Raw genomic sequence first — 23,804 nt, 5'->3', positions numbered from 1 at the left:
CAGGTTACTTTTTAGTATTGTCTTTACAAATTTTCCCTTGAAACTCTGGTTTCTGTGGTCTAGCCCCTAGGCTATCTCAACCGATACTGGAATATGTTTCCGCCATTATTTTAGGCAGTTCCCGCTCCTGATCTAGTTGCGGGACGTCACGAAGACGCATACGCACCGCTAGTGCAACTGCCTCCCCTTTAAGATTACTTAGTATTATTGAAGAAACCGTGGCAAAATTGCCAATCAGTTGCATTCCCAAATCTAGTGCTGGGGCAGCCCCGTATTCATCCTGAATTTGTTTAAGCACTTCCAATAGGTTCGCTAATGTCGGTGTACCGTGTGCTGTTGTATAGAGCGCGGCAAACACCGTGCCCCATGTATTACAATGTTCCACTGTGGGAACCATGCCAAATGGTAAACACATAGTTAATATTCTATGTTTGTCCTGAGGTCCCGTATGGGGAAATACCGCTTCCAGCGTTTTCATTTTCTGTGCCAGTCAAAATGGAGTCTCCTCCCGTTTAGCTGGAACCTTACCCATGATAGAGTGTACAGTCGCCGGGTTTATACCTGGAGCTACTGCTTGTGGTTGTGCTGGAGCAGCACGCGCTGGGTTCGTATTCAGTGTCTGCATCACAAATTGTACTAGGCGTCTATATGTAGCCGGTAAGTCTGCATATAAACGATGAACTTCAGCCACCGGCATATTTGCAACCGCAGGATGTGGTGTATATGTGGCCAATAAAGGCCAGGTCGGACCATCATTACTCAGTGGACCTAACCTTACTGGCAATATTGTATGGGGTAGGGCGCCATCAAGCCAATTATTATGTTCTTGATAAGATAGAGGTATCTCTAGGTATGCGTACGCCCTGTACTGGCCAGGCGCGTTCGCAACCGTATATGTGTGAAATGCATTTGTATTCCCATCAACTGCTGGAAATGTGACCCAAGAGTAAAAAAGTTCTGTTCTATAGGCTGCATTGGCGGCCACCACAAACGTGACTGGACCACCCTGGATAGTAAGACCATGTGCAAGCAAATGTGCCGTGAGCGGCTGTCTCATATTAAGCGCTATTTGTATTACCTGGGGATTCGCCATTAGAAAAACAGCAATGGATCAGAGAAGGCACACCAAAACGGGGTCTTTCCTTTTAAGGTTCAAGCTTGAACAACCATCCGCTATATGTAGGATCACCTATATGGCGGTGGTGGAAGTCCTCAGTGCCACGGACGTCTCCGTTAAAGGAACTGAGGGATCATTATAATATGAGACCGAGAGAGACTGGTGGACCCGAAAATTAGAGCCAGACCAATCGTTGGCGGCGCCATGTCGCATAGGCTCTCATTATCCTAATGAGACTACTGGATTTTTGGGTGGCAAGATCATTCACAGTGTGGGGGACTAAATCTAACCCACGGCAAAGGACCCTTGTCATCCCAAATCCGGGTTGAGCTCTGGCTAACTAGCAGTGCCTTATCTCTCCCAAAGGGAAGAGACAATTGGGCAGCCGAGCGCATGACATCTTAGTGCTTCCCAGGGAAGTTGTGGTCACTCAGGTCCAAACCAGTTCTCTTATACACAGTATGGTCTCATATATAAATGACAAAGGCAGTTTAAGTTTTAAAGATTGGTTTAATAAAACGACTGCATTTTAGATAAGAAGGCGTGAGCCGCAATAACCAGAACTGTACAACACAGTAGGATTGAAATAGTAACGAGGAGAGTGAAACATAAGAATAACGCTATCATGGTGCAACTAGATTACGTTCCCTCCTCTAACTTCTATCTTGAGCACAGCATGTTAAACTCTAAGCCTGCCTTTCAGGTTCCTCCGGGAGGACATCGACCCTCATACCTGAGCAAAGGCCTGTGATCGGGATCAGCATCTGCAACAGGGCAATCAGCGTCTAGTTGTGGGTTCCTGGTCGGAATCTCCCTCTTACGTGTACCAGGACTAGGAAGTGTTTTCATAACTAACACGCCGGTGTTCTAAGAAACGTCCCTACGTAAGAATGTGTACTTTATACGAACCCTAAAGACTAAACTTCTACCACATCTAACGGCAATGTACCAGACTGTATCCTTGACTGAAGCACAGAGCGAGCAAGAATGTATTGTTTGAGAACTTCAGTGCTGAAGTAAGCTAAACAGTGTAATAGAATAAAATAAAACAAGACCGTGAAACTGGCTATTGTAAAATAACAGTGCGAGGCTAAATAAAATGCATCTAGGGCAAAGTGCACAGAGGCCTAATACTTTAAGCAAACGCGCAGAAAGCTACATTCAAAATGGCTACACTACACTGGTAGTGGATATTGATGTAGTGCATGAGTGTAGACGTGGCTGGGAGGGAGGTGGTGAAGGTTGAGACAGTGGGAGACAGTGGAAACAGTAGATGATGTGTCTGCAACTGGATGGTGTTTGTGTGGATGCCTGTGGGATGAAGTGTGGTGCTTGTTTGCCTGTGACACTTTTGGGTGTTGTCTTGTGTGCGTGCTCGTCTGTATGTGTGCTTGGGATAGGTTGGGGTTGAGAGGAATGGGCCTAGGCAGTGGAAGTTGGGGGGGGGGGGGCGGTAGAAACAGTGACACTGGCTGCCATCAGAGAGGAGGCCAGAGCCTGAATGGATCTCTGTTGGGCCGCCAATCCAGTGTGGATGCCCTCCAGGAATGCATTAGATTGTTGCATCTTTGCTGCCAGCCCCTGGATGGTATTCACAGTGATTGACTGCCCTACAGAGATGGATCTCAGGAGGTCAATAGCCTTCTCACTCAGGGCAGCAGGGCTAACTGGGGCAGGGTCTGAGGTGCCTGGGACGAAGGAGATGCCCACCCTCCTGGGAGAGCGGGCACGGGCAACTCGCTGAGGGGCTGCTGAGAGGGCGGTGCTGGTACAGGGGTGGCAGCTGTACCTGTAGCTGGGGTGGTCACAGAAGTGTCCACTACCACCAGGGAGCTTCCATCGGAGGAGGTATCTGTGTTTGAACTGTCCCCTCCAGTCTCCGCCGTGGTGCTCCCCTCGCCCTCCGTCCTGCTGGTCCCCTCAGCGTCGGTGGACTCTGCCTCCTGGGTCCTGTGGGATGCAGCTCCCTCCATCACCGGTGCCTCTGCTCCTCCGCCAGATGATGGTAATCCACATAAGGACAGGATGACAAAACAAAAAAGGGGGGAAGAGACAAAGGATACACTGGGTCAATGGCTGCACCAACACCACCGTTGGCGTACACAGCACCCTCACACACAGGGAACAGGCCTACTTAATATGCATTGCACTACCAGAGAAACAGTTAGCCACCAAGGCATGGGGAGGGGCACACACTGCCAAATGCAGCACACCTGAGACTCATGCAGCCCTGACCAGTAGTGGATGCCTACGAGCTAGGTAGCAAGATTTTCCCTTCTGAACCCTAGCCACCAGGGGACCTATGCTTCAATGTCACGCCTGGCCTAGGGGCACCCACTGACACACATGCCCCAACTGGATCCCACCCTGCCATGCGTAAGTTGTAATGATGGGCCCTGTACTCAACCCCTTGTGGCTGCTCTGATGCCCTCAAGTGCCCACCCTGCTCATGATAGGCCACCATCAGTATGTGGTCTATCAGGGGGGACATGGTTCGACGGGCACCCCTTCCTCATTGGGAGGCCATCCCCGGCTGGGCATCTGCCGTCTTCTGTGCCCAGCGTCTCAGGTCCTCCCACCGTTTCCGACAGTGAGTGCTCTGCCTGCCATAGACCCCCAGGGTCCGAACCTCCTTGGTGATGGCATGCCATATACCCTTCTTTTGATGGGCGCTAACCTGCAGAGGCAATACCCACAGGAAATTAGAATTAGACAAACAGTCCTGCCTGTTAAACATATGGCCCACCATACCCCTTCCCATCACCATTTACATACACATGGCCCAGCACACAACTTGTACACCGCCAAGAGGACATCCATCCACCCCCTTACACGAGGCCTTCACACACACAACTCCATGCATTCATGCCACATGCATCGTGCTCACAGTGTACTCACCTGTTGGTCTGGAGGCCCATACAGCAGTCCATACTGGGGTAGGACCCCATCCACCAGTTGCTCCAACTCCTCCAAAGTGAAGGCTGGGGCCCTTTCCCCGGTCACACAGGCCATGGTAGGTTCCAGACACAGGTCATGCAGCACATGCAAATAGAAAATGGCAGTCAAGTCTGCGGTGGTGCATACCGTCGCCGGCGGCGTAGATCACCATTGGCCACTGTAACCCTTAGGGCCCAATGTTAGCCAATGAGGAGTTGCACAGGGGTTCCCGACCGCCTCCTGCAATGGCGCACAACGTCAGCAGAATTACCTCACTTCCACCTGCCCCTCCACACAGGACAGGCGGATGCCATTTTAGGGTGGGGGCAGGCCTTGGAATAATGCTGTGCCACAGGTGATATTAGCACATACTGGAAAAATCACAATGACCCATTACATGTATTCCAGATGCAAAGTATTGTTGTAGCTCCATTGTTCAGTTTGTGACCGGATCCTCACTCTTTTGTCCCTTAGATTCCTACCACTGCGGATGAATAGGAGATGGAGAAATACCCCTGTGTACAGACAACAGGTGGACTTGGCAACACTGGAGGACAGGCACATTATCCTCACCTATAGACTTGACAGGGCCACAATCACAAAGCTGTGCGCCCAATTGGAGCCTGACCTGATATCTGCTATGCGTCACCCCACTGGGATCCCCCCTCTTGTGCAAGTGCTATCTGTACTCCATTTCCTGGCAACTGGTTCTTTCCAAGTGACAGTGGGCTTGGCAGCAGGAATGTCACAGCCAATGTTCTGAATAGTGCTGACAAGAGTGTTGCCTGCCCTGTTAAAACACATGTGCAGCTACATTGTTTTCCCCCAGGTTGAAGATTTGGCCACAGTGAAGGCTGAGTTTTATGCAATGGGACATATCCCCAACATAATTGGGACGATTGATGGAACACATATTGGATCTGTCCTCCCCCGCCCCGTTAGAATGAACAGGTGTTCAGGAATCGTAAGAGTTTCCACTCTATGAATATGCAGATGGTGCGCCTTGCGGACCAGTACATCTCCCACGTCAGTGCTAAGTATCCCAGGTCGGTGCATGATGCCTTTGTCCTAAGGAATAGCAGCATCCTAAATGTGATAGCCCAACTAAAGAGGCACAGGGTGTGGCTAATAGGTGAGCCCAGGTTCCCACCCAGTATATGTTCGTGTATGGGTATGGTGTGGGCCATATAGGATAGTGTGTGGCTAAATATTGTCCCTCGATATTTGCAGGTGACTCTGGTTACCCAAACCTATCATGGCTGCTGACCCTGTGAGGAATGCCCAGACAAGGGCAGAAGTACGTTATAATGAGGCACATGGGCGAACCAGAAGGATAATTGAAAGGACCAAGGGCCTTCTCAAGGCCAGGTTCCGGTGTCTCCATCTAACAGGTGGATCCCTGTGCTACTCACCAAAGAAGGTCTGCCAGATAGTGGTGGCATGCTGCATGTTGCATTACCTGGCCCTCAGATGCCATGTCCCATTCCTGCAAGAGGATGAGGCTGGAGATGCCCTTGTGGCAGCAGTAGATCCTGTGGACAGTGAGGATGAGGAGGCAGAGGATGAGGATGAGGACAACAGAACATATGTGATCCGACAACACTTCCAATGACACACAGGTAGGACAGTGTTACTTCACATTTCAATGACTTTTGTTTTAATTTGTGTGGCAATGGAATGCTGATATTTTCAACTTCTATGCCCACTTACTGTTTCCTCTGGCAATTCATTTTGCAGATGTTGGTGACCTGACCTATACTCCTGGTGTGATCACTACAGCCAGCTACAGGTCATTAATCTATGCTCATTCTCTGTACAGTCGATTTGCAATGTTTGTACCTGTTGCAATGAATACATATTTGATATACATGACATATTCCAAAGTTGTTTTTTTCAAAGGGTGTTTATTGAAGTGCTAATATATGGAGGGGCAAGTGCAATGGGATGGGGTGATGATGGAGGAAAGTCCAGGGTATTGTTCCAGTCTGATTGTAGCACAGGTGCATTGTCCAAGGGGACATACGAAGGGGAGCAATGGCAGTTTAAGGTGGACAGGGTGACTGAGTGGGACACAAGGGTGAAAGTCAGGAGAGTCTCATTTCCTGGCGGGGATCTTGGCAAGTGTCTCTGGCTTGCAGGGAACGTTTGCGGGGTGGTTCACCTTCTGCAGGGGAAGGGGCACTGATGGCCTGTGAGTCCTGTGGCGGGGCCTCCTGGCCACTAGTGGCAGCGTAATTGGAGGGCGGTTCAGATGACTGGCTAGTGGCAGGGGCCTGCTGATTTGAGATTTGTAATTTCAATCTACCAAATGCATATGATAAAGATTTCACTTTACTTTTCTGGTTTTCCAGATGGTACCTGTGTTTTTTACTAATTTTTTATTAGCCGATATGACTCATATTTATGATCATATGAATATTATATTATACATCTGTTGGTCTGCATATTTCCAGTATTAACACTCAAAAAGATAGATTGTTACTAAAGATTCTAACATCCAACAATCCCACTACCCTCCCTCAGTCCTCCCCTCCCAAGTGAGCCAAGTCTAATATGCATTGGAAGGTGGTGCGTCAATAACCCGCTATTAGCTATTGCAATCTTAATTGGCCTATTTGATTGCCACATCCATTTGAAATTAGTTCTATAGTAGTGGAAGGGAACATTTCCTAAATGTCGGTGAATCGTGGTTATATAATTACTGGTCAACCCCTGACATGTGGCCTGCTACTGTCTCTTTCAATTCTAATAATCTAACATGGAGATCTGGGCATCCTGGCCTATTCTTCTCTTCCTCCCTCAGTTTATCTTCCGCTGCTAAGGTGTCCCTCAACAGTGTTTGTTGTACTCCCAAGGTTTTCCGCTATATATGTCTCTTCCTCATCACTACTTTAAAAGCGTCCCACTCTCCCAGGCAGAACACAGAGAGTCAGGCTCCCGCCACACCTCTCAGAACCTGCAGAAATCAGCTGTGGAGTACCCCAAGGATCCTCGTTGAGCACCACGCTGTTCAACATCTACATGACCCCGGTCACCCCAATCGTCGGGAACTACGGTATGAACATCGTCTCCTACGCTGATGACATCCTGCTGATCATCTCCTTGACCAAAAACCCCTCAATTTCAAAGGTGGGATGAACGCAGTCGCTGCCTGGATGAAGGAGAGCTGCCTTAAGCTGAACTCTAACAAGACCTAGATCCTCAGCCTGGGACCGTCCTCCTCAGCCTGGGACAACTCCTGGTGGCCCCCACACTTGGCACCCCCTGGCTCCCCACAGACCACGCACAAAACCTTGGCGTTGTCCTTGACTCAGCGCTCACCATGACCAGATAGGTCAACTCAGTCGCATCCACCTGCTTCCACACCCTCACAACTCCTATGGAAAATTTTCAGATGGATACCAAGCGACTGCCACAAAACCATGACACACGCCTTGATCACAAGCAGACTTGATGACGGCAATGCCCTCTATGTGGGAACCACCAAGAAGAACCTGAGCAAGCTGCAAAAAATCCAGAACGCCGCCGCCAGACTTGCCCTGAACATCCCCTGCCGAGAACACATCACAAGACACCTGAGAGACCTCCACTGGCTCCCCGTTGAGAAGAGGATCAATTTCAAACTCCTCTTACATGCCTACAGAGCCCTCCACAACATCGGACCAAGCTACCTCAACCACCACAGCACGTGATACTCCCCTTCCAGACCACTCTACTCTTCCCAGCAGTCGCTCGCCACTGAACCCCGCATATAGAAGTCATTGGCTGGAGGAAGACTGTTCAACTACCAGGTAACAAAAGTTTAAAACACCTTACCTCTCCACCTCAGACAATCGCCATTGCTACCTCAATTCAGGAAGGACCTCAAGACCTGGCTCTTTGACTGAACCCTGAGGACATACCCCAGAGCACCTTGAGACCCTATGGGTGAGTAGCGCTCTCTAGAAAAACTGATTGATTCTATCAATGGGTTGCGAGCCGTGGCCGTGTTTTCAATAAAGAAATTGTCAATATGTTGTCTCACTGCTTTTTGAAAGTAAGAATTTTCTAATGATTTGGGTTTTAATTTCTATATCGGGATACAGGGAAGAGTTTGGCCACATTTCAGGGACAATAATATGGGGTTATGATCTGAAATGGTGTGGGCCAGATATTCAACATCATGAGTCAGGGCAAACACATCTGGAGTACAAAGGAAGGAGTCCAGGTGAACATGCAAATCGTGTAAGTAGGGAAAAGTACAAGAAGTTGCAGTTCTGTAGGTATATTCTAGGCCAAGCATCTATCAGTCCCCATTGCGTTTGCCAAGTAGTAAATTGGCCTGCCACTCTGGTCATCAGGGAATCGTGCAGCGGAGGGTGGGATCGGTCCATATTGGGGTCAGCTATGCAATTAAAGTCTCCTCCCAGCACTATAGATTATATAAGAGGAGGGAGCCAGTTGTTCACTAAGTTTTACAAAAAATGACCCTTGGTATGTATTTGTCACATAAAAGTTAATTAGGATCAAAGCCTGACCCTCCAATTTCCCCTTCACAGCAACATGGCATCTGTCTGAGTCGATGAGGCTTTGCATGGGCTGGGATGGGACTCCAGCCTGCGTCCAAATCAGGGTCCCTCTGGCATATGCTGAAAAAGTAGTATAATATACCTGACCCCTCCAGCGCTTTTGTATAGCCCTCTCCTCAGAGGTAGTCATATGAGTTTCTTGGAGCATCATCACATGGACGCCTCGTCTCTGCAAATAGAAGACCTTGTATCTTTTTGCCATTGTATGCATACCAAGAATGATCCATGATATAAATCTATATCTTCACGTCCTTATTGTGCCTCTTCCCACGCTACTCCTCCACCCCAATCTCATCATGTGACTGTTAATCCACACCAACCATGATTGTTTTATCATAAGATTGTATGACTCAAGGTACCCATTGCAAACAAACTAGCTATAAACTTTCCAACTCCCCGTCCCCAAGACAAGAAGACGGCTGTCTTTCACCCAAACTAAGAATTATCAACTGTTCTCACTCAATTGGTAGCAGGCCACTCTTGCCCACTTCCCCAGTCTTACAATCTCTTAAATCTCCTGGAGCCCCGATCATGATCCTCTCAGCAAATCTCTCCCACTTTCTGAGGTATTGCTGGGCAGGTACACATCTTGCCGAATGCTGGCGTCTGAGATACACATGGGTCCCAGGGGTGGGTGTCATATGATACAGTCCTACATCCCTGGTGTCACCTCTGGCATGCCATCTTCAGACGTGTGTGGTGAAGGAATCTCGATCTGACCCCGAATGGTCCTCCTCACCACCAAGCATTGGGCTCTGGGCTCGAACACTCAGTGAGGCCATTGCCTCCATCACCTTTTGGCATTTATGCTGTGCCTCTATTCTAGACGGGGCAAATAGCCTACATTAAGGCTGAGTTCATAGTCATCTATGTTTCCATTGGGAACTTTTGCAGATTCTGAATCTGTTCTAGTCGACAGGTGAGTGTCAATCCATTGCCATACAGCTTCCAGGGTGTGAAAGAATTGTGTCTCCTCCGATGTCACCAAACGAAGGCGGGCAAGGAACATCATGCAATATTGAATGCCCAATTGTCGCAATTTTAGTTTAGCCTCCCTGAAAGTAGATCTCTGTTTCTGCACCTCTCACAAAAAAGTCTGGGAAGAGGCGGACCGTGCTGTTTTCCTCTATGCATTCTACTATCTTCCTCGCCTGTCCTAGGAAGTAATCTCTGTCTGCATCTCCCGTAATCGACAGCCGAAGGCGCCCCTCCTGGCTTCTCAACTTTGTGTGCTCTCCACCCCTGACAGCTTACACTTCCGAGGCCACGCAGCTCCAAAGCACTCACGAAGGGGGAGAGGGCTTTCCTTTGGGAATACAGCGGCTCCACCGGTGCCAGGCGTCCAACGCGGCCAGCCACCGTGATCCTCCGGTCGCCAGCCCCCAGCTCCATGATGTTCTTTACTGGGGCCGCTCTGGTGATATTAAAAGGCCGCATGATATTAAAAGGCCGCAGCTGCCATCTTGGCTCCAGTGCGACCTTGGCCTTACCAGGGTCTATTTCTGTTTTCGCCGCTCTGACGCCAGTATCAGCCGCCAGCCACTCGTGGGGGGCATTAGCATCAATTTGGGGGACCCGTGGGTCAGGGGCGGCTGGTGTTCAAGGGCTAAGGGGCTGCGCCCCTAGCCTTTTCTGGCCTCTCTAGTGAAGCATATATTTCATTACATGATGAAAGTAAAACATTTTCTGCACAACATTTTCCGAGTGAAAGTTGTGCACTTTGAAAAGCCCCACTGCGCCTGCGTCAGTATGTGGCTGAAAGCTGCACAGTAGGGCTGTGCACAGTAGGGCTGACAGGGCTTTCCCACGCAAATCCCTTACGTTTTCTCAGAACGCAGTGACGTCCCTGGCTTATCTCCTCCTCTACCAGAAGCCCTGATAGTAAACAGCCTGGAGCGTTTTTTGTTCAGCCCAGGTTTCTGAAAACTTCATGTCACTCTATATTATTCTCCACCCTTTCCTATTTACTCAAATGGTGGGATGTGATCAGAAGGGTCTATGTACCAGAGGTCACATTTTATTAAAAGAATGTGGCATTGGGCAAAGAAAATCCCCTTTTCCTGCATTACAAGCAGTCTGTGGCAGAGAAATAGAATAAATACAATACATAACTCCATCCAGGGCTCTCTGGGAGACAGGAGTGTGACCTGAAGACCTCGAGTCATAAATATGCCAAAGACAACCCTGCACACAAGTAAGTTGGAGCTCTATCTTTTTTACAGACAATAAGAAAAAAATCTGTTCTCTCAGCTCTCCTCTCCTTTCACTGCCTCTGTAGGTGATTTCCTCTCTCAAAGGCAGTAATGGTTCCAGTAATTTATCATGGCTAGTTATTGTTTTATTTCTTCTGCAGACTAATGACGTGATATGTCATATTAAACATGTAATCTGCAGCTCAAATAAACGTGTACCTTTTAACACTGAAACTGCTGGATACTGGATGGGTGAGACAATGTGTGTTTGTTTGAATGTGTTTGCAGGGCTTGACATAGTGGCTGAGAAAATGTGGGTGTCTGTGTATAAGAGTTGTGTGAATGGCAGTGGATGACAATGTGGATGAGTAAATGGGTAGGTGACCAAAGGCAGTGGGTGAGTAGGTGAATGGAAATACGTGGGTAGTGAGGCTCTCTCACAAGGTGCAATTCTGTCTTGTATTTGTGCCCCACCACTGCTTTCAGTCACCAGCCACCACTGCCGTGGGTCTTATATATCAGAATAACATGGGGTAGGGGGTCACCGGCAGGAGCCTCACGGAGAAGCTTCTTGCTCCATCAGCGTCAGGCCATGCCTCCATCACGATGGTACCTGTGTTGGTTGTGTCAAACCAAACTCCTAGGTAATAATAAATGGTGGAATACTACAACCTTCCATTACCAATACAAAGTGACAACTCTGCCACCTCCTCCCTTGAGTTTCCAGATTCTAAAAGTTAATATTCACCACCAATTTATATCTAAGGCTATACTCGGGTAGGACTGTAAAAGCCCATTTGGGGCGAAAAATATTTTATATTCTTAGGTTCATCTGCCAGATTAGAGGTCTACGGGCTGAAAAAATGGGTACCAAAACTCACCCCAGCCACAAGGGGCCACAACTGGTCTCAAATCCTTACAGTAATAGCAAGTGTGGCCAAGCTTCTCTGTTGGTCATTATATATGTTTGGAGGATGGCGAGTCCCTGGAAAGATGTCCTTTGCAAGGCAGCCTGTCTGTTTAGAATGACAACGAATATCAATCTAGCTCCTCTTTTCTGATCAGTGTGCGTACATGGAGAAGCTGGGCTCACTGGCAAGCTTCAAACTGCTGATCACTGTGTCTTTAAGGGAGAGCAGTGACAAAGTTTTGCCACGAATCCCTCTGTTGGTCAGTCTGTCTTGTTACAGTGAATTCCTGGCGAGTTCTGATGGCTAAGGTGGCTCTTGGGAGCATTAAGTACCTCGCTAGCTCCATTCTGCTGGTCGATTTGTTTCTGTGAAAGAGAGTGATGCCCTGTCAAGCTTCTCGCTGAGCATATAGTGGGCCTGGGAGGGGCTTGGTAAGAACTCACTGCTGATACTATTAACCGGGACACTGGGAAGCAGTGTTCCCTCTAAGGTGCGTGCACACAGAATACGGGGAGGTCAAAGACAGTAACTATTACCTTCTGTACTGTACTGGGCTTTAAATTATCAGACCAAAGCTCTTGAGGGCTCTTTCACTGAAGGTTATCACATTTCTCATCAGCAACTCTAAAGCCAAAATTGTTACTTGATTGCACAACATCTTCCTGGAGAAGCCCCTAAATATCTGCCACTTAAAACATTTATTTCTATATATTGAAACAGGCGCTACAATGAGTTTTCCCCTTGCACAGCTCACATTATTTTATTAATTTGTTTTTCTACCTTTTATTTTGTGTCTTTGGAGACTGTTATATAGATTTCATATAGCCATTAACGAATGGCTTAGTGCAGAGCCTTTGCAAAGCAGGATGGAACATGGAGACTGGCCTCTTGCTTTAATGTGAGTGCAATGTAGAGGTCCACAGGAATTTTTGCAAGAATACTGCAGTGTTTTAAAAGGGGTAGGTGTGAAGCTGCACTGTAGGCATGGCCAGGCCGGAGGAGTGGTGACAAACTGGAAACTTCAGTGTTGTAGCTGAGTTTTGTACTTTGTGTTGTACCAATGGGCAGCAGGGCTCTTGCTCCCAACATGTTGCAAACTGGAACCCAGCAGTATGGTATTGGGAAGATACATTCAACCTGCAGCAGTTATGCATGGATGACTGCAGATCAGTGGTTCCCAACCTTTTGACTTCTGTGGACCCCCACTTTATCATTTCTGGAACCCGGGGACCCAGCTGAATCATTATTGGAATCCGAGGACCCCCTCACTGAGACATTTCTTAAAGCTGTGGACTTAATCGGTCAAGATTATTTCATTTTCTAAGCAGTCGCGGACCCCCTGAGGAGGCTTTGCGGACACCAAGGGGTCCCTGGACCACAGGTTGGGAACCACTGCTGTAGATCATTAGCGACTGTATGTATTTTCTTAATACTATTATGAGGGATCAGGAGGTGGTATTTGAAGAAGAGGAGGTATTTGACTGTAATTCTTTTTTTGTCATTTTTTTTTATATCTTTTGTGAGGGGGGGATTGGAGTCGGCAGTGCACTGTCAGGACTAGTATCCCACTGGCTGTACAGCAGTGTGCAGAGCTGATCAAGGGATATCCTGTCTGAAGCATGCCACACTGTTTCTGACACCCCTTAAAGTTTCTCTACTGAAAAAGACAGGAAATCATTTCAAACAAATGCTTTTCCCAAATGTTTGGTCTGATCTTAGCCAAGGCCTCTTGGTTTTACTAAACGTGCATGTATACTTACAGGGGCTTTTACCCACCGGTCTGTTGTTGTCATTCGCATTTTTCTGCAACCACATTACAGCATACAGCTTTAGGCAGTGTGTCAGCCCACTTTAGCCACTGGCTAACTTCACTGTGAGTGAAGTCATATTGCTTTTTTCACAAGGAGAATGTCAGCACACACAAGATAATCCATTAAAAGACTACTATGGCAGGGTGCGCTATTTAAGAGCCTCAAAAATATTTAGCTTGTTTTTTTATATGGACAAGGGCCCTGAAGCTTCCACAATAGAGTTTTGTGAAAACCATGACAAGACAAAAGCTCTGACAAAACTTAAAGCCTGGCAGTGAACACCAGACCAATGGCCTTGGCAATGAATGTCTTTTATATTGAAAGCATCTTCAATCTGTATGAACGTAAGAGCAAATTTGCAAAGGAATGTAAGAATGATCATATTCTTTGTACTCTGCAGAAAAGAAGCACCCATGTTTTGGAACTAAAAGGTAAGTCATTTATTCTGCACCACCCAGTTATTTTATAAAAACGTGGCTGTAGTTTCAGGTCTTCTCTGTTTATGCTAGCTGATCTCTGCAAGTATATTTTTTCCATTAAGAAAACGACTTGTAATATAGTACAATGCATTTCATTTTTATTAGGTTGTTTGTATGTATCTGGGCTTTTAACAACGCCCCCTCAAGCCCATCACTACCACTGGCTGGTGGGCTTGCCCTTCAAAAATCCTCTGATTACATTGATAAATGGTTTTTGTTTGTCCCTCCTTGGGAAGGCATTGTTACGCCTTGGCCGTCGCCCTGCGAGAGAACTTCTTTTTCCTTGTGTGTGTCTCTGCACGCTGATGCTCATGGCTGCCGTGGCGCTGTGAATCGGCTCGCTTATGTGAAACTGTTTTAATTTTAATTTTCAGTTTATGTGGCAAGAAAAGTCCAGTTAAGCGTTAATCCCGCGGCATTTACATACGAGACAAGCCTGCCGCAAAACTATTATTGCTGCACACAAACAAAAATAATTAGAGTACAACTGCTGAGTAGCAGTGTGTTGCAACAGAGAGGGGCGAGGAGTCCCTGCCAAGCCCGAAGAGACCGTGACAAACTTCTCATTGCTGATCAAACCTTTCTATCCATAGAAGCATGGAGCCCCCAACCGCGCCCTCCCCGTAGCACTTATCTCGCAGGTCAGTGTGTCTGCATAGAGAAGTTGGTGGGACCGAGAAGGGTCCCTTTAGTTTTCAGCTACTCTATGGGCCCCTCTACTGCTGTGCATCCCAGAGCCAGGAAGGGGTGTCCTGACCCTCATGAGCAGGAAAAAGCTGTTTCCTTCTCTCGCAGCCTCTTCGGCGCGCGGAGGTAGAGCCGGGAGACGTTGTGATGTGAGGAGGATTTCCGCTTCCGCCAGAAAGCCCTGGGCAAGGAGCAGCTCTGCTTCTTGACATTGTCTCTAAGGCTTAGTGGCATCGTCTCGGGGAAGCCGCTGCAAAATGGAGGCCTTAAATGTTCCGCTGGGAATCATCCCGACTCCACACACGTGGGGCGTGTGCGAGGGAGTAAAGGTTTCCAGGGCACCACACGGTAGCGCGGGCTCAAAATGGCAGGGGGAGGACTAGGCTGCGAGGACGCAGGCACATACGACACACACTGCATTTGTGTTTGTGGAGTGGAAAAGCCATGAGGGACTTTGCTTTGTTTATAGACTCGGCCGAAACTCAGCCCTTGGCGCACCATACAGCAACAATGTGTAGAAGAGCCCGAGTGGCTCTCTACATCTTTCCATTGAATTAAATGCAACAACCATCCGAGCGTCCCAGGCCCGAGAGAAACGAGAGAGAGAGAGAGAGAGCAACTATCATGAGCAAAGCCACTAGCATGAGCAAAGCCACTAGCATTTATAGCTGGCAAAAGTAGTCTCATAGCTGCTAGCTGGGAGGTGGATTGGGCCGCAACCCACACCTCTGGCTTCTGCTGCAGCCTCCTCGCACATCACCAGGCCCGCCTTTGCTGTGTAGCAGTGACAGGGACTCTCTTTCTCTGGGCATGGTTGGGGGCTCTACGTCTGCTGGACTAGTCAGCGAGTTGCTGGGGCCTCCTCCTTATTCCTCTTCTTCGCCAGCTGTATCATCCCTCTTGCCGTCACCAGTTGGGAAGGTGCGTTTGAATCACACAATGTTCCTTGTCACATATCTTCTGCCTCTCTGAACGGTGACCATAGTCACAGCCATCTTCTCAACTTCCCACACCTCAGGTTCATACGAAGTCCAAAACTTCCACCAGGTGTCTTTTTTTCATCACCACCTGATCCCCCAGTTGAAGTTCAGAGACCTTGGCTCTCCGCGCCTTACTTGTCTTTGCATTAGTGACCTATTGCTGCTGCTGGGTCTTTTCCACATCCAACACTTCGAGTTGCCAACTGGCATCAGCTGGAATGCAGTCTCTGGGGATTTGCTTGAACATTAAAGCTACTGGGACACATTCTGTGGTGCTGTGTGGTGTCTGTCCATACTCCCTCAGGAATAGATGGAGGCACCACTCCAGGTTTTCCCCTTGGTCTACTCCTACATCAGCACCCGGTTCAGGGTCCTCATGAACCTTTTAACATCCCCTTTGGCCTGGGGCCACAGGGGTGTGATTTATCTGTGTCGGATGGCAAGGGAGGCCAAATAATCTTGAAACTCTTGGCCATGAAAGGGAGGCCCATTGTTGGTCCTGATCTTGGGTAGACCTAAGAGGGCAAAAGTCTTTTCCAACACTAGTTTGACATGGTCGAACACCGTTGACGTCACTGGCTCGACTACTGGGAATCTGCAGGAATCGATCAGTACAGCGGTCAGGCGGCTGTCTAGGAAACTCCCGAAGTCCATGCTAAGCCGAGTCCAAGGCTGAGGGCTGGCCTCTTTGGTGAGAACTGGGGACGGAGGTTGGTCTGCAGCGGTTATTGTGTAGGAATGACACCTGCTCACTCGCTCGTTCACCAGAATGCCCATCCAAGAGAACCACACCTTGCTTCAAAGGCATGCTTTGGTCTTTGCCGTCCCTTGGTGCCCTAGATGCGCTAGCTCTACCATGCGATCCTAGAGGTGCCGCTTCATCACAATCTTCTGTCCTCTCAGTAGGAGACCTTCCCTGCTTTCTGACAGCTCACTCCTCACTTTCCACAGCTGTTGTCTCACATGGCGCTGGTCAGGAGTAAGTGTTTTGGACCCTTCCAGAAACAGGTGCCATTGCCTCTTGAAGAGTGCCTCCTTAGCCTTCTGGAGGCTAACATCGTCTCGGGTGGCTTCTGCAATTTCCGTCACTGTCAGCGCCATCCGACACGCCATCTGCACAACCATACCAGGTCCAGCTATCCCCTATTAGTGAGGTGTAGGCAGTGTCTAGGAAGCCAGGGCTCTCTAGAGGTAGCTGTGGATGAGCAGCCAAGACTCATCTAGGAGACATGCAAAGCTTATGCAATACCACTGTAGTCACACAGCACTTACACACATGAAAGAACTATACAATGGTACAAAAATAAAGGTACTTTATTATGGTAACACAAATACTAAAATACTGTATAGGCAATACTCCACTAGTAGGTGAGTAAACACACTATTATATACACATTAGAAGTCAAGAATTGGCATAGTAAGCAATAGAAAACAGTGAAATAGCAGAAAATAATGGAGAACCTAGGGGAAGAGCAAACCGTATACTAAGTAAGTGGAATGCAAAAGTCAGTCCCCCACTCAAGGAAGTGGAATCTATAGAGGGGAGCTGGTGGAACTAGGAACCTCAAAAGGTAGTAAGAACCAGGGTGCCCCACATCGACCAGGAGAGCAGAGGTAAGTACCTGGTTTTTCCTCAAACCCACATGTAAACTGTGGAAAAGGACTGCGCAAGACCCAAGCAAGACTGGAAGAAACCAAAGGTGGACCCTGACAGAAGAGGTCCTGCAAGTGAAGGGAACCAAGTCCAGTTCGAGTTGGAGTGTCCGGTTGAGGCAGGAGCCACTACCCACCCTTCTGGAGATGTAGGACCAGGTCAACTGTGAAGACCAGGAGTCGACTATGCAGCACAGGAGCGGGAGAATAGTTCCACCAAAGATGCAGTCGATGTCCCACATCGGAAGAAATGTTGCAGATGGTCACTAGTGTAGAAAAAAAAAAAAAAACCTTAGCAAAGGCAAGACTCGCAGATGAAGAGTTGCAGAGCTGCTGGGGACCATGGAGGTCCAGGGGGACTCAACCCACAGAGGGGAGTCCCAGGTGACCCTCAGCAGTGAGGAGAGTCAGAAGTTGAGGGTGCAGCCCACACAGGCAATTCACAGGCAGCAGGCACAGGAGTCGCAGTGAAGTGCACTCAGCACACCTGGGGAGGAGTCCCACGTCGCTGGAGCAGTAGGCAGGAGACTGTGCAGGGAAGAGTGTGGGAGGCCGGGGCTACACAGAGCCTGAAGATCCCTTGGAGGAAGAGCCAACAAGCCTTGGTAGCTGCAAGAGTCAAGGTGCACAAGGGTGCTGTCCTGTAAGGAGAAGCAAGGGCTTACCATCTCCCAAGTTGGACATCTGGTAGAGAGGGCCAAGGGGACCACTCCAGACCACCACCTGTGATGCAGAATCCATGCAGTTCTGGAAGAGAGAGGATCCACGCAGCCGGTCGTCGTTGCAATTGATGCCTGCGGATGCAGAGGAGTGACACCTTCACTCCAAGGGAGGTTCCTTCTTGCTTCTTGTGCAGACTGAACACTTGTTGCCCTCAGAAGATGCACAGCCAGGGAATGTTGCAGTTGCTGGAAGGAGTCAGAGAAACAATGTTGCAAGGCGGAGTCGTCACTGGGATTTGAGATTGTCGGTTCCTGGAGGGTCCAGTTGCAGTCCTGGTGGTCAGAAGTTGAAGTAAACAATGCAGAGGAGTCCTGCTGGAATCTTGCACATCGAATCTGAGGACCCACCCATGAGGGAGACCCTAAATAGCCCAGGAAGGGGGATTGGTCACCTAGCAGGATGACCACCTATCAGGAGGGGGCTGTGACGTCACCTTCCTGACCTGGCTACTCAAATACTCCCAGGGGCCTTTGCCCACCTTGGATTCAAGATGGCAGAATCAAGTGGCCACCTGGAGGAGCTCTAGGCAGCACTGCTGGGATGGTGATGGACAGGGGAGTGGTCACTCCCCTTTCCATTGTCCAGTTTCACGCCAGAGCAGAGGCTGGGGGTCCCTGGACTGATGCAGACCAGTTTATGCAAGGAGGGCACCAAATGTGCCCTTCAAAGCATACCAGTGGCTTGGGGAGGCTACCCCTCCCAAGCCATGACACCTATTTCCAAAAGGAGAGGGTGTTGCCGCCCTCTCCCAAAGGAAAAGCAGCAGGAGAGCAGAAACCTGTGTGTAGGATGGCAGCAGTGTGGGTTGCCCGGGAAAACCCTGCAAACTGGGTAGGACCAAAACTGGGGGTCCTCTAAGGAGCCCCCAGAGTGCATGTAATAATACAACCAATTCTGGCAACAGTATTGGGGTATGACTCTGACATGTTTGACACCAAACATGCTCAGGTTCGGAGTTACCATTACGTAGCTGGACATAGGTAGTAACATATGTCCAGTACACAGGTAATATAGTTTCCCCGCACTTATGAAGTCCAGGAAAATGGAGCTGGAGTTCACAGGGGCACCTCTACTCATGTAGGGGTGCCCTCACACACAGGTACTTGCACCTTGCCCTTGGGGCTAGGAGGGCCTGCCATAGGAGGGACTGACAGTGACCTGGTGCCGTGACCTGTAGTGAAAGGGTGCATGCACCTTTTCATGCAGGCTGCAATGGCAGGCCTGCAGACACATTTTGCACAGGCTCCCATTGGTGGCATAATACACACTGCAGCCCATGGGGAACCCCTTGTGCCCCAATGCCCTGGGTATCTAAGTACCATATAGTAGTGACTTACATGGGGCACCAGTATGCCAATTGTGGGGTGTACTAAGTCAGGAACAACCAAATTACAGGGGAGAGAGCACAGTCACTGGGGTGCTGGTTAGCAGGATCCCAGTGAGCACAGTCAAAATATACTGACAGCAGGCAAAAAGTGGGGGTAACCATGCCAAAAAGAGGGTTCTTTCCTACAGAGATGTTTCTGCTCTCTGGTGTCAGCTCAAGCTGGTGGTACCCTGAATTAAGGTCCAGTTTGGAGAACCACCTTGCCCCATTCAGGTCAGCAACTACATCATCCATGGTGGGGTGAGGTGCCATTCCCATTTGGTTGCCTGGTTCAGGAGACTCACGTCGACACATAGGCGTATTGCGCCAAGTTGCTACAGTTTCGGGGTGATGACCAGTGGTGATACCCATGGAGTGGAACCTGTGACTCTAGATCACTCCCCAGTCTCCCAGGATGTGGAGTTCCCACTCTTAGATGGAGAGGCACTCGTCGATGCCGCAGGGCTGTGGGCCGGACTGAAGGGTCGATGTGGAGTTTGAACTGCTTGCCTTGTAGTGTGCCTAGCCCCTTGAACAGTTGTAGGAATTCCTGCTGTACGGTCTCGATGTGTGAGTCCTGGACCTGCCTGGCAAAGAACACCAGTTCCAGGTCTTCCGCTGTATGGTCCCAAGAAGGTTACTTTTACCACTTTTGGCCACATGGATCATTGCCTTAGTCGAGCAATTGTTGCACCACAAGTTGACGTCCACCACGCCCCTGAGGGGTAGTGGCTCATTACCTCCATAGGTGTATATTTGTGTTTTTATCGGTAGGAGGCAGAGTCAGCTGGTCCTAATGCTCTGCATCCATTACGTTCACATGGGCGCCGATGAGTGCCGCCATTTTGACTCCATTGATGTTCATGTCGCATATTGGTGGTGGTCTTATTTTGTGCCTCATCCTCCCAGTGAAGGATATAACGAAGATGTCCTCCTACTCTTCATCATCATACATGTCGGTCTTAGAGAGGACTGCTTATTCTTCTTCTGCAGGATTTTCGCATATGGACCCATTCAGTGGATTGGCATCGGGTTAGGGTCTTCCGCCCTTACAGACATTGGCCAAATGTTTGGCCTTCCCGCAACGTGAGCAGGTCTTCCCTTTTGCTGGACAAAAGCCAGATGTCTTGTGCTCAAACCTGCTGTTTCCACAGCTCTGATCATCTGGTTTGTGAAGTCACTCGCCACCCTTGGATAACATCCGGACTGTACCATCCTCCTCCCTTTTAGGTTGGAAGTAGTGTTGGAGTCGTCCTAGCCAGCGGTGCCATTGGAGTGCCACCATAGTGGAATCTGACAATTGACTGAAGGGTGGTAGTGGTGTCACAGACGAGTGCGACCTTGGGCATATTCTTGGCAAGCTTGGCCATGTTGTGGTGGTGAGCTCATGGTGTGACGCAGAGGTGATGTTGTCGTCTCAGTGGGGGGAGCGTACCATGTCCTGTATTCACTCCGCAGATCTCTTAGCCGTGGCCCCTAGAAAGCTGATGCGCCTGGGCTCAGCGTGAATGGGACAAACGTGATGGGGCCTCCCCTGCCAAGGAAGGATGTTCCCAGACTGTGACTCTCCCAGGGCTGGGAGACAGAGGGAAAAGTTGTGGACTCACCTCTTCATTTCTGCAGCCCTCATTGAGGGTACCCCACTGGAGTGCAGCTTGCCGGTTCTTAGAGGCGTGACAGCCTCTCCTGCTCTGGCAGGGCATGGGCGGGGCTTCACCTTCTTCGGCCGAACCTCCTGCGGCCTAGGGCAGGTGCAGCCACGTGTCAGAGCCTTGCATGCTGGCGGCCCACCACCACCACCGCAAACTCCGTCGGGTCAGGCCTCAGGTGAGGAGCGGTACGATCAGGATCCTCCATGTAGACGGGCGGGTGGCAGCACGGTGTCAAAAGGGCTCTGCCCTCGTCGCCAATATTATGAGGGAGAGTGAAGGTTTCCAGGGCCCCGCACGGTTGCCCGGGCTCAAAATGTCAGGGGGATGACTATGCCTCGGTGACGCAGGCACATTTAACACATGCCTTTGTGATTGTGGAGTCGAAAAGCCGCGAACGACATTCTTCCTCTTTATTTATTGCCTAGGGTGCAACTCAGCCATTTGCGCACAAAACAGCAACAATGTGTAGGAGTGCCCGAGTGGCTCTCTACAGGGAGAAACCTGAACCCCTATTCCATGAAAGAGAGGGATGTTAAACCTTTGGAAACACATATTCCAAAACTGTAGATGAAGGAAGTGCGAGATTTAGAAAAATAAATAATAAGGATAATGTATTCCCCCATTGACTCGTATTGAGTCAATGGGGGAATACAGAGTCTCCCACCAGAATTGGGTTTGTTGGCATGCATGACTAATGTGAAAGAAAAGCACCAATTACAGATCTTTTGTGATCATGTAATTCTCGGGAGAGCAGGTTATGTTACTCTTGAATGTGTTATCTATTGGTCACTAGCTCTGCCTTATTCTTGAGTTACTTTTTATTTCGGACTCTCTCTCATCCCCTTTCTTTTTTGTCCCTCGTATGTCCCTCTTGTCGCTTGCTCTGCGCTACCTCTTTTTAGCCACTGACATTTTTCACTGCCTTTCTCCAACTGCATGTCCCTCTGGTTCTCCCACAACAATCCATGACTTCTTTGTGCTCTCTCTGGTGTCTCTATTGTTCACGCCTGTGTAGTGTCCCAGATGCACTGTACTCTGCAGATGACCTAAGTCTAAGACTGTTCACTGGTGGACCTTGCAGGTGAAAAGTGGTGAGTCTCCCCTCCCACTTCAGGGGCTAGATATTACTTTTTGGTGCTGTTCCTCATAAAATGTGGAAGGGCGAACTTGTGAGGTGTCATTTGTGCCCAGACAGTGGTCCTTGTTATGTGTAGTCGGGTTTAGTTTAGGTGTGGTTTGACAGTGCAGCTGTTGCCAGGCCTTATGTAATCAACAAGAGTACGACTGGGGGAGGGGCTTATGTGCCACACCTATGTTGGTTCACGTTGAGCACAGGATTTGATGGGGCCGAAGTTGTGTGTTCTTCCTCTGAAAAGTGTCTGTATAGAAGTTTTTGTTGTGTGGCAAAGCTTATACTCAGTACAACAGGACTAAGTTGGTTATGGTGGCAAGCTTAATCTGTTTTGCTATGAAATAATGCAATGCAGGCAGTAGGCCTGACATATATATTGTGAAAAGCACATATTAACATCAGTCCATTTAAGGGTGAATTGTTGTTATTCTTTATGGAAGCCTGCATCGGAAGACTTTTTTGCAAGGAATATGACAGATTACTATAGTAGGCAAAGGTTTTGGTGTTGGTTATTCCTAGGACAAACCATGGATATAGATGATTTGCTCTGTGAGAATCCTTGTTAGGCCTTCTTAGGAAATACAATATTTTGCTTTGGCAAATATATATGTTTGCATTCTTTTGCAGTTTTAAAACTGTGTGCCTTATGTTTGCCTTGTGGCAAAGCTTATGTCCAACACAATAGGTCTGAGTTGGTATTGATGAAAAGCCAATAATAAAGGTTATACGCCTGATCGTTTATTATGAAAAATTATGATAAAGGCAGTAGGCCTGACACATTTATTGTGAAAATATGTTGAAGTCAATAAGCATTTAAGGATGGATTGTTATTACTCTGTATGAAAGACAGGTATTTTGTCAGGGCGGTTTCTTCTCGAAGGCGGGGGGTGTCCCTCGCACCCCCCGTCCTGAGCGAGGTACACAGGCAAAAAAAAATGGCAATGAAAAGATTGCAGTGCACTCTGCGCCAGCCCCACCCCGAGCCCAGAGACATGCTGGGCGTGTCCTCTGCTGACGATTGGCAGCAGAGGACTGATGCAGGGCTGACTGGAAACTCCAAAGTGCGCATGTTACTTTGACAGCTGCTTTGTGCCGGCCAAAGTAACATGCGCACTTTGAAGCTTTCCACTCAGCTGTCTTAGGACAGCTGGGTGGAGACCAACACAGGCCTCCAGGACCCGAAGGAGCATCCAGCCAGCTCACTCCATCCAATACAGGTGCTTCTCTCATGCTGAGTAACAGCATGAGAGTGGGATCTGGATTTGTTAGGGGAGCTCTTCGTGCTTCGGACACCAGAAAAACACTGAGGAGGACACACAGCCCTTGGGTAAGTACCTTTTATTTACTTGATTAGAAATATGTACTGTATGTAATTGTAGTGGTAGTATATTAATTTGGAGTAAGTGGTTATGTTTTTATTTAGGCTTTTGGAGGGAGGGGGTGTTTTATTTTCAGCTTTTTTAGGGAGGGGTGCTTTACTTTGGGGTTTTGGATGGAGAAGGTGTTTTTTTGGGGTGGGGAGTAGTAGGGTACTCCACTTGCCCCACCTCTTTCAAAGGGTACCAGCCGCACCTGTATTTTGTTCCATGGTATCTT

General features: G+C 48.8%; 1 protein-coding gene across 3 annotated transcripts in view; it reads left to right on the top strand.

Moving 5' to 3' along the window:
* The window catches only part of SCARF1 (scavenger receptor class F member 1), a 241,283-nt gene that overhangs the window by 27,933 nt on the left and 189,546 nt on the right, over nt 1-23,804 (top strand). For 2 of the 3 annotated variants that reach the window (XM_069226113.1, XM_069226111.1), the window contains exon 2: nt 13,937-13,967. The exons of the other annotated variant lie outside the window; for it this stretch is intronic. In XM_069226113.1, coding sequence (XP_069082214.1) covers nt 13,937-13,967 — 31 coding nt within the window. The remainder of the gene's footprint in view (nt 1-13,936; nt 13,968-23,804) is intronic. 3 annotated transcript variants of the gene reach the window in all.

The sequence above is a fragment of the Pleurodeles waltl genome, chromosome 3_1 (genome assembly GCF_031143425.1).
Source record: "Pleurodeles waltl isolate 20211129_DDA chromosome 3_1, aPleWal1.hap1.20221129, whole genome shotgun sequence".
Taxonomy (NCBI): Eukaryota; Metazoa; Chordata; class Amphibia; order Caudata; family Salamandridae; genus Pleurodeles; species Pleurodeles waltl.
The sequence above is the reverse complement of the archived record's forward strand: the minus strand, read 5'-3'. Positions and strand labels throughout refer to the sequence as shown.